This window comes from Motacilla alba, chromosome 17 (genome assembly GCF_015832195.1).
Source record: "Motacilla alba alba isolate MOTALB_02 chromosome 17, Motacilla_alba_V1.0_pri, whole genome shotgun sequence".
Classification (NCBI taxonomy): domain Eukaryota; kingdom Metazoa; phylum Chordata; class Aves; order Passeriformes; family Motacillidae; genus Motacilla; species Motacilla alba.
Genome location: NC_052032.1, coordinates 2,319,357 through 2,332,957, shown reverse-complemented (window position 1 = coordinate 2,332,957; position 13,601 = coordinate 2,319,357). Strand labels below are relative to the sequence as shown.

Genomic DNA, 13,601 nt, shown 5'->3' with positions numbered 1-13,601 from the left:
ATTTCGGGAGAAGGTGGGTGAGGTTCCCACTCTCCAAAGCCCAAATCCATGGCAGGAGCAGCAGATCCCCTGCTCTTGAACATGCCCTGCTCTTTCCCTGGCAATGGAAGCCAAAGGAGCAGGGAGAAGTCCCCTCTGAATTAAAGGTGAGGAAGGGGATTAATGCCCCGTTCCTCAAGAACGCTGGATCTCAGCAGCTTGGGGGTGAAAAGTCCCTCCCTCAGCTGTGCTGTCAAGCCTGATTACAGCTTAATCTCATTTCCAAATGCCAAGCCCAGAGGATTTAGAGCTCTCCCTCACTCCCTGCTCTCCTCTGACCCAGTTTTGCAGAGCTTGGTGTTTTGGGAAGGGGCTGGCTGCTATGAGATGTCTGAGCACGGCTGCCACGGCTCCAGGAACAGGATAAATCCCACGGGGACACTCGTGTGACAGGCACAGCTCCCACTGCCTGCTCTGCTCTTCCCTGTCCCTGCCCCTCATCCTGAAGGACAGAATTCCAGCCAAGCCAAAGGGCTGGAGCAGTGCCGTGCCACCCATGGGCATCAATGTCATCGATGGCACTTTCTGTCCCCTCCACTCCAGCTGGAGCAGCCCATTTCTGCAGGAACTCTGTCTTCAGCCCCAGTATTTCCCCCAGTTCACCTCTCCCCTTCTCCTGCATCTCCAGCCCAAACAAGACTCCAAGGAAAATAGGAATGCTGGGACTGTAACCAGTGAGAAGGTCAGGAAATCCTCACAGGAGCTCCTGGGTGGAGCAGCAGCACTGGGAATTCTCATCCCACTTTGGGACATTCTCAACCCACTTCAGGGTGTTCTCATCTCACTTTGGGCATTCTCATCCTACTTTGCAGAGCAAACAAAGCAGCCAGGGCTGCCTCAGCTCAGCCACAATTCCTGGGTTTCCTGCTTTAGGGATGCTCCCTCTGGATCCACACAGCTCGTGGCTGCAGCCACAGAATCAGTCACAGAATCACAGAATCAATCACAGAATCACAGAATCAGTTATGGAATCAGTTATGGAATCAGTCACAGAATCACAGGACTGCAGGATCAATCACAGAATCAATCACAGAATCAATCACAGAATCAATCACAGCATCACACAATCACAGAAAGGGCTGGAAAAGCCCTTTGAGATCAGGTCCAACCTAGACCTTGTCACCCAGAGCCACATCCAATCTTTCCTTAGACACTCCAGGGATGGGGACTCCAAACCCCCCTGGGCAGCCCCTTCAATGCCCAACCACTCTTTCTGGGAAGAACTTCTCCCTAAGGTCCAGCCTAAACCTCCCCTGGTGCATCTTAGGGCTGTGTCCTCACACCAGTGGTGCTGTGGCTGGCTGGTGCTGGCACTGTCACAGAGCATCAGCCACCACTGGCACAGGGACAGTGCCACCACAGCCCCTCTGCCCTCCTGGCTCTCCTCCTCACACCCAGCTGCTCCATCAGGGAGCTGCTTTGCTTGCTTGCGTATGAAATATGAAATACATATAAAATATGTATAAAATATGTATCAAATACAGCCTCCCTTCCCAAATCCCATCCCTGTGTCACTCTGTCCCTGCCTCCCTGGACCTCTGGGACACACCACCCCTTCCCCAGCAGACACCCTGGGACACTGGGGGGATGAAAGCTCCCAGTTTCTGGTTACCCTCGAGAGATTTCCATCTCTCAGAAGAACAAAACAGACACTTCATGTGCCAAGGCTTGGAGCACTGAACGCTCCCAGAACCTGAAACCCAAGATCCAGAATTAAATTAAATGTGGAGATGAGATAATTCTGAGCATTTGGGACAGCACAGCTGGTTAAGGTGCCCTAGACAACGGCACCAAGAGAATGAAGCCTCGTCCCCACCATCATCTACCCACCGCCCCTGGCTAAAAACAATTTGGGAAGATTTCAAGGTCCTGCTCCGACCAGCCCTCAATTATTTCTCCCACAATCTAAATTAACTCTTAATAGAACATTTTCAAGGCAAAACACAACAATTAAAATGAAATTTCTTTAAATTAAATGAAAAATTCTGACATTGCCATACAAAAAGCAGCACCAAGTTGGACAACTCACCTCCAGTGCTGTCAGGAGCAAAGCCACGGCAATAATTTGGCTTTTAAAGGATGAGGCTGTAAGAATTCAGAGAAAAGTGGGGATTTCTAGCGGTGTGGGCAGGACTGTGGCACCAAGGATGCCCATGCAAGGATACAGTTACCGAACAGCGTGAGCACGATGAAGTAGATGGAGGAGAACATTCCGGAATGGACACCGCCCTGCGACTCTATCCCGTGGTACATCACAGCATTCCAGTCCTCCCCCGTCAGGATCTGCACACAGCAGGAGGGACACAAAGGGTCACTCACAGGAAAGGGTCACCTCATCACTCCCTACAGCTCCTGAAAGGTGCCTGTGCCCTGCTGGGGTTGGGCTCTTTCTCCAGGCAGCACTGACAGAAGCAGAGCACACAGCCTCCAGCTGTGCCAAGGGAAATACAGGTTGGATGTTAGGAAAAAGTTTTTCATGGAAAGGGTGATAAAGTTCTGGAGTGGCTGCCCAGGGAGGTGGTGGAGTCACCACCCCTGGGTGTGTTTAACAAAGCCTGGATGTGGCACTGGGTGCCAGGGTTGAGTTGAGGTGTTGGGGCTGGGTTGGACTCCATGATCTTGAAGGTCTCTTCCAACCCAATGGTTCTATGAATTCTGTGAAAGGCAGCTCTGGGGGAGCCAGGCACAGCAAAGCTACAAGGAAATGTTCCTGGGAAATGAGGAGCACATGGGGGACACCAGGCACAGCATCCCCAGATGGGGGAGGGAGGGATTGTCCTGCTCTGCTCTGGGCTGGGGCAGCCTCACCCCCAGTGCTGGAGAGTTTTGGGCGTCTCAGTATCAGAAAAAGGTCTAAAGGTGTGAGAGAGTGTCCAAAGGAGGGGCCCGTGAGGAGCAGCTGAGGGCTCTGGGATTGTCCAGCTGGAGCAGAGTGAGGGCAGAGCTCCCCGGGGCTGCAGCTCCTCCCGAGGGGCAGCTCCCATCTCTGCTCTGGGACAGGGACAGGAGCCAGGGAACGGCTGGGGCTGGGCCAGGGCAGCTCAGGCTGAGCTCAGGGCAAGGTTCTTCCCCCAGAGGGTGCTGGCACTGCCCAGGCTCCCCAGGGAATGGGCACGGCCCCGAGGCTGCCAGAGCTCCAGGAGCCTTTGGCCAGCGCTGCCAGGGATGCCCAGGGTGGGGTTGCTGGGGCTGGGCTTGGACTGGGTGACCCTGCCCTGCCCCTCTGGGTCACCTGCCCACTGCCCACCTCGACCAGGGGCTCTCACACAGGCAGAGGAAACAAAATCCACCTTCTGACACTTCTTTCTGCCCCGCTCCCTTTCTGGGCCATGCAGAGATCCCAGGTTTCACCAGTCCCGTGCCGGGCACTTCCCACAGCCCCAAGAAAGCCCTGAGCTCCCAGAGCAGTGCCCTGAGTGGGAGCTCTGCCAGTGCCAGCCCCTCTCGTGCCCTTCCTGCAGGCAGGGTTGGGTTTGCTCAGCTCCCCCAGCCCTCACTCGCTGTCCCCAGGAGCTGTCACCTCCTGCCACCCTTCCTCCTCGGGGCTGGCAGAGCCTTCCTGCAGCTGGAATGTGCCTGGGCATCACTCCAGGCACCACGACCACTGCAGGGGCTGCACACCACGGGTTCCTCTTCAGTTTCCACAGGCTTGACCCAGAGGGCCACAAAGCCCCAAAAAATCCCTAAACAGAAGCAACAACCTCTGTGTGTGAGCGAGGGCAGAGCAGGGGACAGCCTGAAGGGGACTCTGATCCTCCTTGTCCTTGAGCAGGGACAAGCACAGAGCTGCACCTCTGATTATCGACCCAGGGCTAATTAACAATACAGGAATAATAGGAAAACTAATCAGCGTGCGAGACTCCAACAAGCCTTGCCATGCTAAATGCTCATTTTGCACCAGTCTGAATTGTCTGGTGCTCCTTTCTTCACCAAAATCTGGAATTCTGAGCACATCAGCACATCCTCTGCCTGCCCTGGCAGAGCCAAACAATGATCACTTATAGTGCATGAAAACACTGGGATGTGAAAATCCAACTCCTAAACAGAAAGTTGGCTTTGGGTTTAGTAGGTGGAAAAAAAATCAACAAAAAAAAGAAGATAAAAAGCCCCAAGCCTGATGTGTGCTGTAGTAATGGAGTTCCATGTGCACACAGAATGCTTGGAATGACTGCAAACTCCAGCCTGCAAACTCCAGCCTGGCTGTCAGCTGCTGAGAGAGGGGAAATTTCTGGCTGCAGGGATGGTGCTGATGACAGCACTGGGCAAGAGCGAGTCTAGACACAAGGACACCCAGTGCAGACACCAACTCCTCTCCCAAATGCACAATTCAGCCTCAAATAATCCCAAAATCAGGATTCAGACCCAACACTGCTGGAGCTACTCTGGATTTGCACCACAGAATATGAAACAGGGCTTTGGGCTTTCAAATCTGCCACTCAATTATGCAGAGTACTGCCAACAAATGTGCATTCACAGAATTTCCATGAATTCACAGCTGCTCCTGCTTTCTGGGAATAGCCATGAAGTGATTTCTGATCACACAAATATCCATGGAAGGGGCAACCATTGGGAACTTTTCTATTTCCAAGCAGAAGAGCAGGATTCGCAGGTGTGACAAAGTCCAGCAGAGTCTGGGTTGAAAATTTAACTTTTGGATTATTTAGGAGTGGAACAACAAGATCAAGGAAAAAGAAAGAGATGTTTTATGGGGCTTTTGCTGAGAGGTAAATAAAGTGAACTGAGCAGCCTGCCAGGAGAAGCTGAGGATGCTCCCTGAGGCCCTGGAAGGAGGAGCTGGTGTCCTTCCCACTGTCACCCATCAGCTGCAGGAATTACTTAAGTGATTGGGGAGCAGCCTGAAGGATCCAGGATCTGCTGGCTCTGTCCTCAAGCAGTTAATGAAATTCCTTTTGCTCTCTCAGGTCTCTTTAGGGATGCTGTAAAGAATTTTTGCTGAGGAGAGGGAAGGACAGCACTGCAGAGGGAGAGGCACAGGCAATGAGGACTTGGGAGCAAGGGCACAGGTACCTAACACAGAACTCTGCTTTCCAGAGGCTCTGTGCTCATGGATGTTGATTGAGTGTGTATTGTGATTATTTTTGTTATTCCCTGGGCTCCAAACTGCCTTCAGCTGCCCCAAATGACCATTTGGAGTGCATCTCACTGTTTAACACTGAGGAGCCAGCAGGTGATGGAATAAAGCAGCTGTCAAGAGCTGCTGTGAAATGTTAATGGGAATAATGAGCAGGGTAAGGGTGGGACAGGAACAGGATTGTGCTGCTTCCCGGGGCTGCACTGAAAGGGAGGTGCCTGAGGGAAGGCTGAGTGCCAGCAGCTCCATGGCATACCCCACAGGCAGGGTGCTCTGACATGGACCCGCAGCCAGACACTGGCACTGGTGAGGCCAAACCCTGAGTGCTGTGTCCAGCTCTGGCCCCTCAGTTTGGGAAGGACCTTGAGGACCTGGAGCGTGTCCAGAGGAGGCAACGAGGCTGGAGAGGGGCTGGGAACACAAACCCTGTGAGGAACCACTGAGGGAGCTGGGGGTGCTCAGCCTGGAGAAAAGGAGACTCAGGGGTGCCCTCATCACTCTCACAGCTCCTGAACGGTGCCTGTGCTCAGCTGGGGTTGGGCTCTGTCTCCAGGCAGCACTGACAGAAGCAGAGGACACAGCCTCCAGCTGTGCCAAGGGAAATATAGGCTGAATGTCAGGGAAAAGTTTTTTTACAGAAAGGGTGATAAAGTTCTGGAATGGCTGCCCGGGGAGGTGGTGGAGTCACCATCCCTGGGTGTGTTTAACAAAGCCTGGATGTGGCACTGGGTGCCAGGGTTGAGTTGAGGTGTTGGGGTTGGGTTGGACTCCATGATCTTGAAGGTCTCTTCCAACGCAGTGATTCTGTGTGTCATGGGCAGGCAGAGCTCTGCTCCCATCCTGCCAGTGCCACTCCTCATTTCCAGCTGTCACCTCTGCTCTGCCCCCAGCAGCCTGTGAGGATTTCCAGAGGAACTCAGGGAGCAGGGCACAGGTACCTAACACAGAACTCTGCTTTCCAGAGGTTCTGTGCTCATGGATGTTTTTTGTGTGTGTATTTGGATTATCCACAGCTGGGTATTCAGTTCACAGGGACTTCTTCGGGAGTCAGGAGCTGGAGATGAAGGTTGGTGCTCCTCTGAGGGAGTTTAGGCTGAGCTCAGCCAGCTGCCAGGTGGACAAAGCCCATCCTGGGTGTCCAGTGACAGGACCATGACCCAGCCAGGGCTGCTGGGATAAAAATGGGCTAAAGCAGAGGGCAGAAGAGTTTGTTTCAGAAGCTTCTTACACAGAGAATCTCCAAAGGTACTGGGGTGGGCAGGGCATATCTAACTTCCTTTATTCAGCACATTGAATGCTGTCTCTGACTGATGCTGCTCTGCTCAGCCTGGCTGAGGTTATGGAAGAAAAGCTTGGAAAGGGATCCCAACCCCAGAGTGAAGAAACACTGAGCTGGAGTTTGCAGTTCAGGGAAGGAGTGGGATGGAAGGAGAGCAGGGGTATCAAAGAGCCTCTGGGAGACCACAGTTAATCCAGGGCTGATGGCTTTTGCTGGGTTTAGCTCCTGCCTCTGACATTCCAGACAAATATCTTAAACCCACGTGCTTTCCTTCACCCCACACTGCAGCGTGTTTATCTCAGAACTAACAGGAAATATTCCAGCTGAGTATTCCACAGGCAGCTCCAGTCCCAAAGCAAAGCAAAACCAACATTCCCATGGCTCATATCCGGAGCTGCTCCCTGGCAATACCTGTCTCTGAGCCCTTCCTTTGATGAGCAGGAAAATCTTATGCAAATCTTATGCAAATCTTAATCCCCCGTGATGGGCAATATCCTGTGAGGTGAGCACTGAACCTGCCTCACATCTGGGCAGTGGCTCCTGCAGAGCTCTCAGGACATGTTTCCCCTGAGATTCTTCTTCTGTCTTAATCCAGAAATTGTCATCATCCCCCTTCCCTTCCTTTTTATCTCCTTTTGGGGTCATGACACTGAAATACATCAGCCAGGCCTTGCTGAAATCTGGGGAATTTTGGATCAGGGGGAGCCCACACTGTGCAGGACAAGGCTGGAAGTGCTGGATCTGTGAGGGTCACCTGCAGCTGGAGCAGCCCCAACTCTCCTGCATTGGGAAACACCTGAAAACATTATTTTCTAATTATTTAAAATGTTTTTAAATAATTTTAAACCATTTTAATTTTTGATTTTTAAAAAGACAGGTAGAAAACAGCTGCAAAATTCAGCTTTAAACCCAAGCATTGCATCTGCCAGAGCTGCAACTCCAAGGGCAGGCACTGGAGAACACAAAGGGCACACCCAGATGTGGCACAGGCTGGGCACACACAGATTTTAACTTAGCACAGAAATATCTGTTTTATCAGCATTTTCCTCCTAGCAATAAATCTTTTGTTCTAGTTTTCCTTAATACCACAGCAGTGATTTTTAATTTAATTTTAGGGATGCATGTATTGGTCAGCAAAGTACAACACATGAGAAGGAAGGACTTCCCCTTTCCTAAATTCCACAGGTTTTTGAGGGCTTGTTTGCCCTCCCTAAGCAGGAAGAAACACCCAGGAATTTCAATTCTAGCACTGCCCCAGGACAAGGAATGGCTTTACCTGGAAGACTGTGAGGATGGCAGCAGGGAAGGTGTCGAAATTTGTGGTTGGAGTTTCATCTTGGAAATTGAACCTGGAGAGAAGGGAGAAATAAAAACCAGAGTGGGGAGGGACAGGCATCTCCAGGCAGCCCTGCAACACCCTTAAACACCCCATAAAGCAAGGCAGGGAGCAACATTTGTTCCACCTGGCTGTAACACCCCAGGCAAGCTCGGTGGGGAACATCTCAGAAGGTGCTTAACAGAGCCATCAGCAAAAACTCAATTTCATTCCCTGAAAAAATTCTGATGCTTTGAAATTCATTTTCATCCCCAATTAAAATGAACAATCAAAATCTCCAATGATTTTGCAGAATGAGCCATTCCAAGAAGTTTTCATCCTCAAGTGTAAAAGCCCAGACTGAAATGACTCTCTTTGCTGATAATTTCTTTTTACTATTTTAAAGATAAAATAGGTATTGAGTGGGAAAATAAAAGATCAAACAAAACCATTTCATTATTTCAGTTCAGAAGCGAGGCTGGAGTTAAATGGTAACACTGTGATGGTTCTTGCTGCAAAATTCACCAGTGCTGGCATTTCTAATGAGAATAATCAGATCCAACCAAACTGTGTTTTCCAGCAGGAAAATATTCCAGAGAGCCATTACATTTTACATTTGGATATTATATTTTATAGTGGATAAATACAATGGCACTCTGGTCACCAGGGAAGGAGCAGTACAGAAAGTGCTGCCCCCCAGTCCTGTTTCAGCTCTGGGTGTCCTGGGCACCAGGGGATAATGGGGGAGCTTTGAACTGGGGACATTCTCCCTTAGGAAAGAACCCAGCTCCAGGGAAAACAGAACCCCAAAAACACCCAAACAGTATTATTCCCCTATCCCCAGCCCTGAAATCAGGGATGTGAACCCTTCCAGGCAAAACAAAGATTCCTCAGACTCACTGTTAGAACCCTAGTTACTAAAGCTTTTCAATTTTCTGTACAGACACTAACCCCCCTACATTTGACCTAAAGCCATAGAAAAAAACTTCCAAATTTAAATAATAAAAATAAGATTACGAGGGTGGAGTTTAAATAAAAGTGTGTAATACCACAAAGTAAAAAATTTGGAGTTTAAAGTTTCAGAATATAATAATAAATATAAAACAAGATAAAAGTTTTAGGACAGAAGCTAGTCCTTCTATACCTTCTTCTTCACCTTCTTCATAAGTTTAAGTAGTATTGTGTCATTAAATAAAAAAATCCACATTACAAAACAAAATAGTTAGTTATTGAGCTAAAAATAAAAATGATTTAGGTATCATTTGTTAATTAGACAGTTTATCCTTAAAAGACCTTGTAAAAAAAGAGATACAGCTCCATTTTTTAGTTTGTTAAAGAAAAATACTATAGAACTCACAACTTACAAAACTATAACCTAAATAAAAACCAATAAACATCTAAGTCCAAACAAAAAGTACAGTCTCACAATTTAATCCTGACTTTAAGGAAAAAAAAATCAAACCAAAACAAAAAATCAACAACTTACTGCCCTCCAAAGAGCTGCATCCCCAGCAGAGCAAAGACCACGATGAACAGGAACAGCAGGAAAAGCAAACTGATGATGGACTTCATGGAGTTCAGCAATGAGACCACCAGATTCCTCAGGGAATTCCAGTACCTGCATTGGATCAGAGCACCCAAGGGAAAACATGAGTGGGGAAGAGCCTTTGGGGAGAAATTAATAGGAATTTGTTTCCCATGTGTCTCAGGTGTAGCTGGGTGTGTGTTCTATCACCATCTGTCAGAGCTGGGGCAGCTCTCTGCTGTCCATGGGGCAGGTTTCTTTATCTCTGCCACAGCCAATCCTCCCTCCAGGAGATCTCTGCTGTCCATGGCCACTGAGTGTCCCTGCATGGCTGATCAAATTCCACCATCCCATGGGGAGATGCTGCGCCCAGGGCAGGAGCCAAGCATTCCTACCTGGATACAATCTGAGCCTGGAACAGCACAGCAGCCTCTGCCCCCTGCATTCCCAGAGGAGCAGCTTTCTTCTCCCTGCATTCCCAGAGGGAGAGCAGGCCCATCTCCAGCAGCCCTGGAGCTGCAGAGGAAAACTCCAGCCTTGTGCAGGATCCCTGCTCCAGCAGAACCACAGCTGGCACTGCAGGAGGGCTGAGCCACCATGGAATGGCACTGCTGCCACCACCCTGACCCACAGGGGGTCAGCTCCTCTTCTGACTCTGGCAGTGCTGTTTTGTTTTGTACTATCGCAATTGTATTTAAATTTTCTTACTGAAGAACTGTTATTCCTGCTCCCATATCTTTGCCTGAGAGCCCCTTAACTTCCAAATTATAACAATTTGGAGGGAGGGGGATTACATTTTCCATTTTATAGAAGGCTTCTGCCTTCCTTAGCAGGCACCTGTCTTTTCAAAGCAAGGCACTGGGATAATGCAGGATTCCCCCTGGGAGCTGCAGGGACCTGCCTCTGGTCACACAATGAACTCAATTCTGTCATGTGGGGTGAAAAATCCACTTAATTAGAGCTGGGGAACTTCAGCATCAGTGGCTTGAGAGTGTCACTTGCTGTCCTGAGAAGGGCCAGAGCCCTCAGCTTGGTTTGTGAAATTAAATCTCTTCTCCCAAGGAATGAGCAATAACAAGAGGGAACAGCCTCAAATTGTCCTAGACAGGTTTAGGTTGGGTATTGAGAAAAATTTCTTCATTAAAAGGTTTGTCAAGCCCTGGCCAGGCTGCCCAGGCAGCGGTGGGGTCACCATCGCTGCAGATGTGGCACTTGGGGTCATGGGTGAGTGGTGGCCTTGGAAAGACTGGTTGGACACAATGGCCTTGAAGGTCTTTTCCAATCTAAATAATTCCATGTTTCATCCCTTTATCATGCTGACTGCAATCAGCGGTCAGAACCCACAAAAATAAAATTGTAACTTACAAAAACGTCCAAAATATTTACAAAATCAGCAAGAGCAGATCTCAGCAGCTCTGAGTACAATGATCTGGTGAAAATTGCTCTGAATTTGCTGCAAACCCAGGAGTTTCCCACACATAAATCAGTGCAAAGGTAAAGCACATTTTTGGTGCAGGTACCCACCTCTCTTGCTGGACATTTACAGAACTTAAAAGTTTCAAACCTGTTTTTCCCAGAAGACAACAAATGACACAGTACCACACACAAATCTGGGATGTGAATAATAATAATTAGCAATAAACAATCAGCAGGTACAAATCAGCCCCAGAGAGCTAGAAAACTCATTCCTGGTTACATCAAATGACTGTTTTGCTCAGATTTTCCTTATCTGTTTAAGGTGGTTGGGGTGTTTTTGGAGGGAGGGGCTGTCCCTGCTCCTGTTACTTCAAGCTATGAAGAATTCAGGGAGTGATGGAAGCAAGGGAGCACTGAAGAGGTAACGGTGTGAAAAATAAGGTGGAAAACAACAGCAGGAACACCTAAATTTGTCATCAATTTCCACAGCAATCCTGCAGAAATGGCTCTGGATGGGTTAGGAAATGGCACAGGAGCTGTTTGCTAATGCCAGCACACATTAACTCAAGGCAGGAGCACAAAACCAACAGAAAACCTGTGGAAACCTTAGTGAAAATTCCACCTCGGAGTCTCCAGGCTGAAAAACTCCGACAGTCCCAGCCCAGGCAGCAGGACCACATTTCAGATTTGTGTCAGCACAGCAGCTCAGCCCTGGGATTAGCACCCAGCAATCCCCAGGGAAGCTGCTTTTCCAGAGCCTGAATACTTAAGGAATTCTCATCAGTGGGAAGTTAATAGGACTCAGAAAGAAAATAAAACTTGGTATTTTTACCACAAAATACAAGAAATAACAAAATATTCTTTTTTTTCAAGCAAGCCTAAAGATAAAGCAAAGAAGGACATTCTAAGTTGGTGGGACTCAGGAAAAAAAAATTACCACAAAATAAGAGTGATAAACTGAGATTTTTGTTTCAAACAAGCTTAAAAATAAATCAATAAGGACACTCTCCTGTCAGCCCACTGTCATTCCCACTTAAGGAATTGTCATCAGATCAGTGGGAAGTTGATAGGACTCAGAAAGGAAATAAAACTTGGGCTTTTTACCACAAATTACAAGTGATAACACAATATTTTTGTTTTAAACAAGCCTGAAAATAAAGCAAAGAAGGACATTCTGCTGTCAGCCCACTGAGAATCAAGGGCAGCCAAACCTGGACGTGAGGCTGAGGAGAGAAAGGGCTCTTAGAATCCATTGTGGGTGTAAATCCAGACTCAGGAATTCCCAAAAATTCCAACTGCTGAGCCAAGGAAAGGGGAATTCTGCATCTTCAGATTCAATCTGCCCCTGGCCCCCAGTGCAGACCTTGGAGGTTGGGGTAGGCAGGGATTTTGTGCCAGCTGCTTCAGGGGGTTGGGGCATTGTTTTCTTTTGTTTATTTTAAACTTTTTAGCTATTTAATTATTAGTTTATTCTTGATAAATGTGGAAAGAACTCCTCCTGGCCCTGAGGCTGGGGATGGGGATTTCCTGGGTGCTCAGAGCCTGCTGTGAGTATTGCATTTGGGTTGCCTGCAGATGTAGGAAGGAATGAATCTGACTCCATCTTCTCAGAAGGCTAATTTATTACTTTATGATACTATATTATACTAAAGAATACCATACTAAACTATACTAAAGAATACAGAAAGGACACAGACAGAATGCTAAAAAGCTAATAATGGAAGCTCGTGACTCTCTCCAGAGCCCCAACACAGCTTGGCCCTGACTGGCCCAAGAGTGAAAACAACTCCCAGCAGAATGCAATGGAACAATCACCTGTGGGTGAACAATCCCCAAACACATTCCACACGAGCACAGCACAGGAGAAGCAAATGAGATAGGAAATGTTTCGTCTTTCTCTGAGGCTGCTCAGCTTCCCAGGAGAAAAACCCTGGGTGAAGGGATTTTTCCAGAAAATGTGAATGCCACGTGTGAGTGCCAAGGGAGCTGCACTTACTTGGTCACTTTGAAGATCCTCAGCAGCCGCAGGGCGCGCAGGACGCTGATGCCAAAGGAGGTTCCCGGCTTCACTGCAGCCCAGATGACCTCAAAAATACTGCCCACGATCACCTGCAGGGAGAGATCACCTCAGACAGGGCACTCAGGAATCAGAGTTCAGGCAGTTCAGGAGAATCCTAAATTAGCCAGGAGAACTGGAAAACCTCACCCCAGCTTTCTCCATAGCCAGGAGGAGAACACCCTGTCATTTATACACTGAGAGGAGCTTGTTGCTTTCTTCTCTAGCAATCAAACTATCTTAAATACTTTTTTTTTTTTTGAAGGACACTGTAATTTTTAATTAGAACATTTTAATGCTGCCTCAACTGCAAATGCCAACAGTTGATGGGACTCAGAAGGAAAATAAAACTTGGGGGTTTTACCACAAAATATGAGTGATAACCTGAGATATTAGTTTTAAACAAGCTTAAAACCAAAGCAAAAAATTACATTCTCCTATCAGCCCACCGTCCTTCCTTTTCCCACCCCACACAACCTGCAAAGGTGCAGGAGGGCACTGCCCCATCCTCCCCTTCCCATCCCAAGGATTAAAACTCCCCATCTGCAGCAGAACAGCAGCTCTGGGTAACGTCTACCAGAAACTCCTGGCTGCTGAGAGTCTTTAGGAAAGCAATTAAAGCAATAATTATTATGAGATCCTGCAAAGCCTCTGGCACAGACATCCCATCATCTGCCTGGCCCTCAGGCTGGGGGTGCTGAAAAAATTGTCCCAAATCAAGGAGGGTTTTTCAAGTTTTGTTTTTCTGGTTGGTTTAAGGATGGCAGAGAATTCACCTCAAGCAAGGGAAAAATCTTCTCAAAAATCCTTCATTAGGAAAAGGACAAACAGTGATGGGTTCGGCACAGCTGGGAAGGACAATTAAACCCACACAGGTTT

General features: G+C 48.2%; 1 protein-coding gene across 29 annotated transcripts in view; it reads right to left on the bottom strand.

The window, feature by feature from the left end:
* CACNA1B (calcium voltage-gated channel subunit alpha1 B) overlaps positions 1-13,601 on the bottom strand; it is a 299,842-nt gene that overhangs the window by 106,353 nt on the left and 179,888 nt on the right. For all 29 annotated transcript variants that reach the window (XR_005259272.1, XM_038156186.1, XM_038156187.1 and 26 more), the window contains 4 exons: positions 12,663-12,775; positions 9,212-9,343; positions 7,687-7,759; positions 2,205-2,322 (listed from right to left, as the gene is read on the bottom strand). Coding sequence is in view for 28 of the 29 variants with exons in the window: in XM_038156186.1 (XP_038012114.1) it covers positions 2,205-2,322; positions 7,687-7,759; positions 9,212-9,343; positions 12,663-12,775 (436 nt within the window). In the remaining variant the exon portion in view is untranslated. The remainder of the gene's footprint in view (positions 1-2,204; positions 2,323-7,686; positions 7,760-9,211; positions 9,344-12,662; positions 12,776-13,601) is intronic.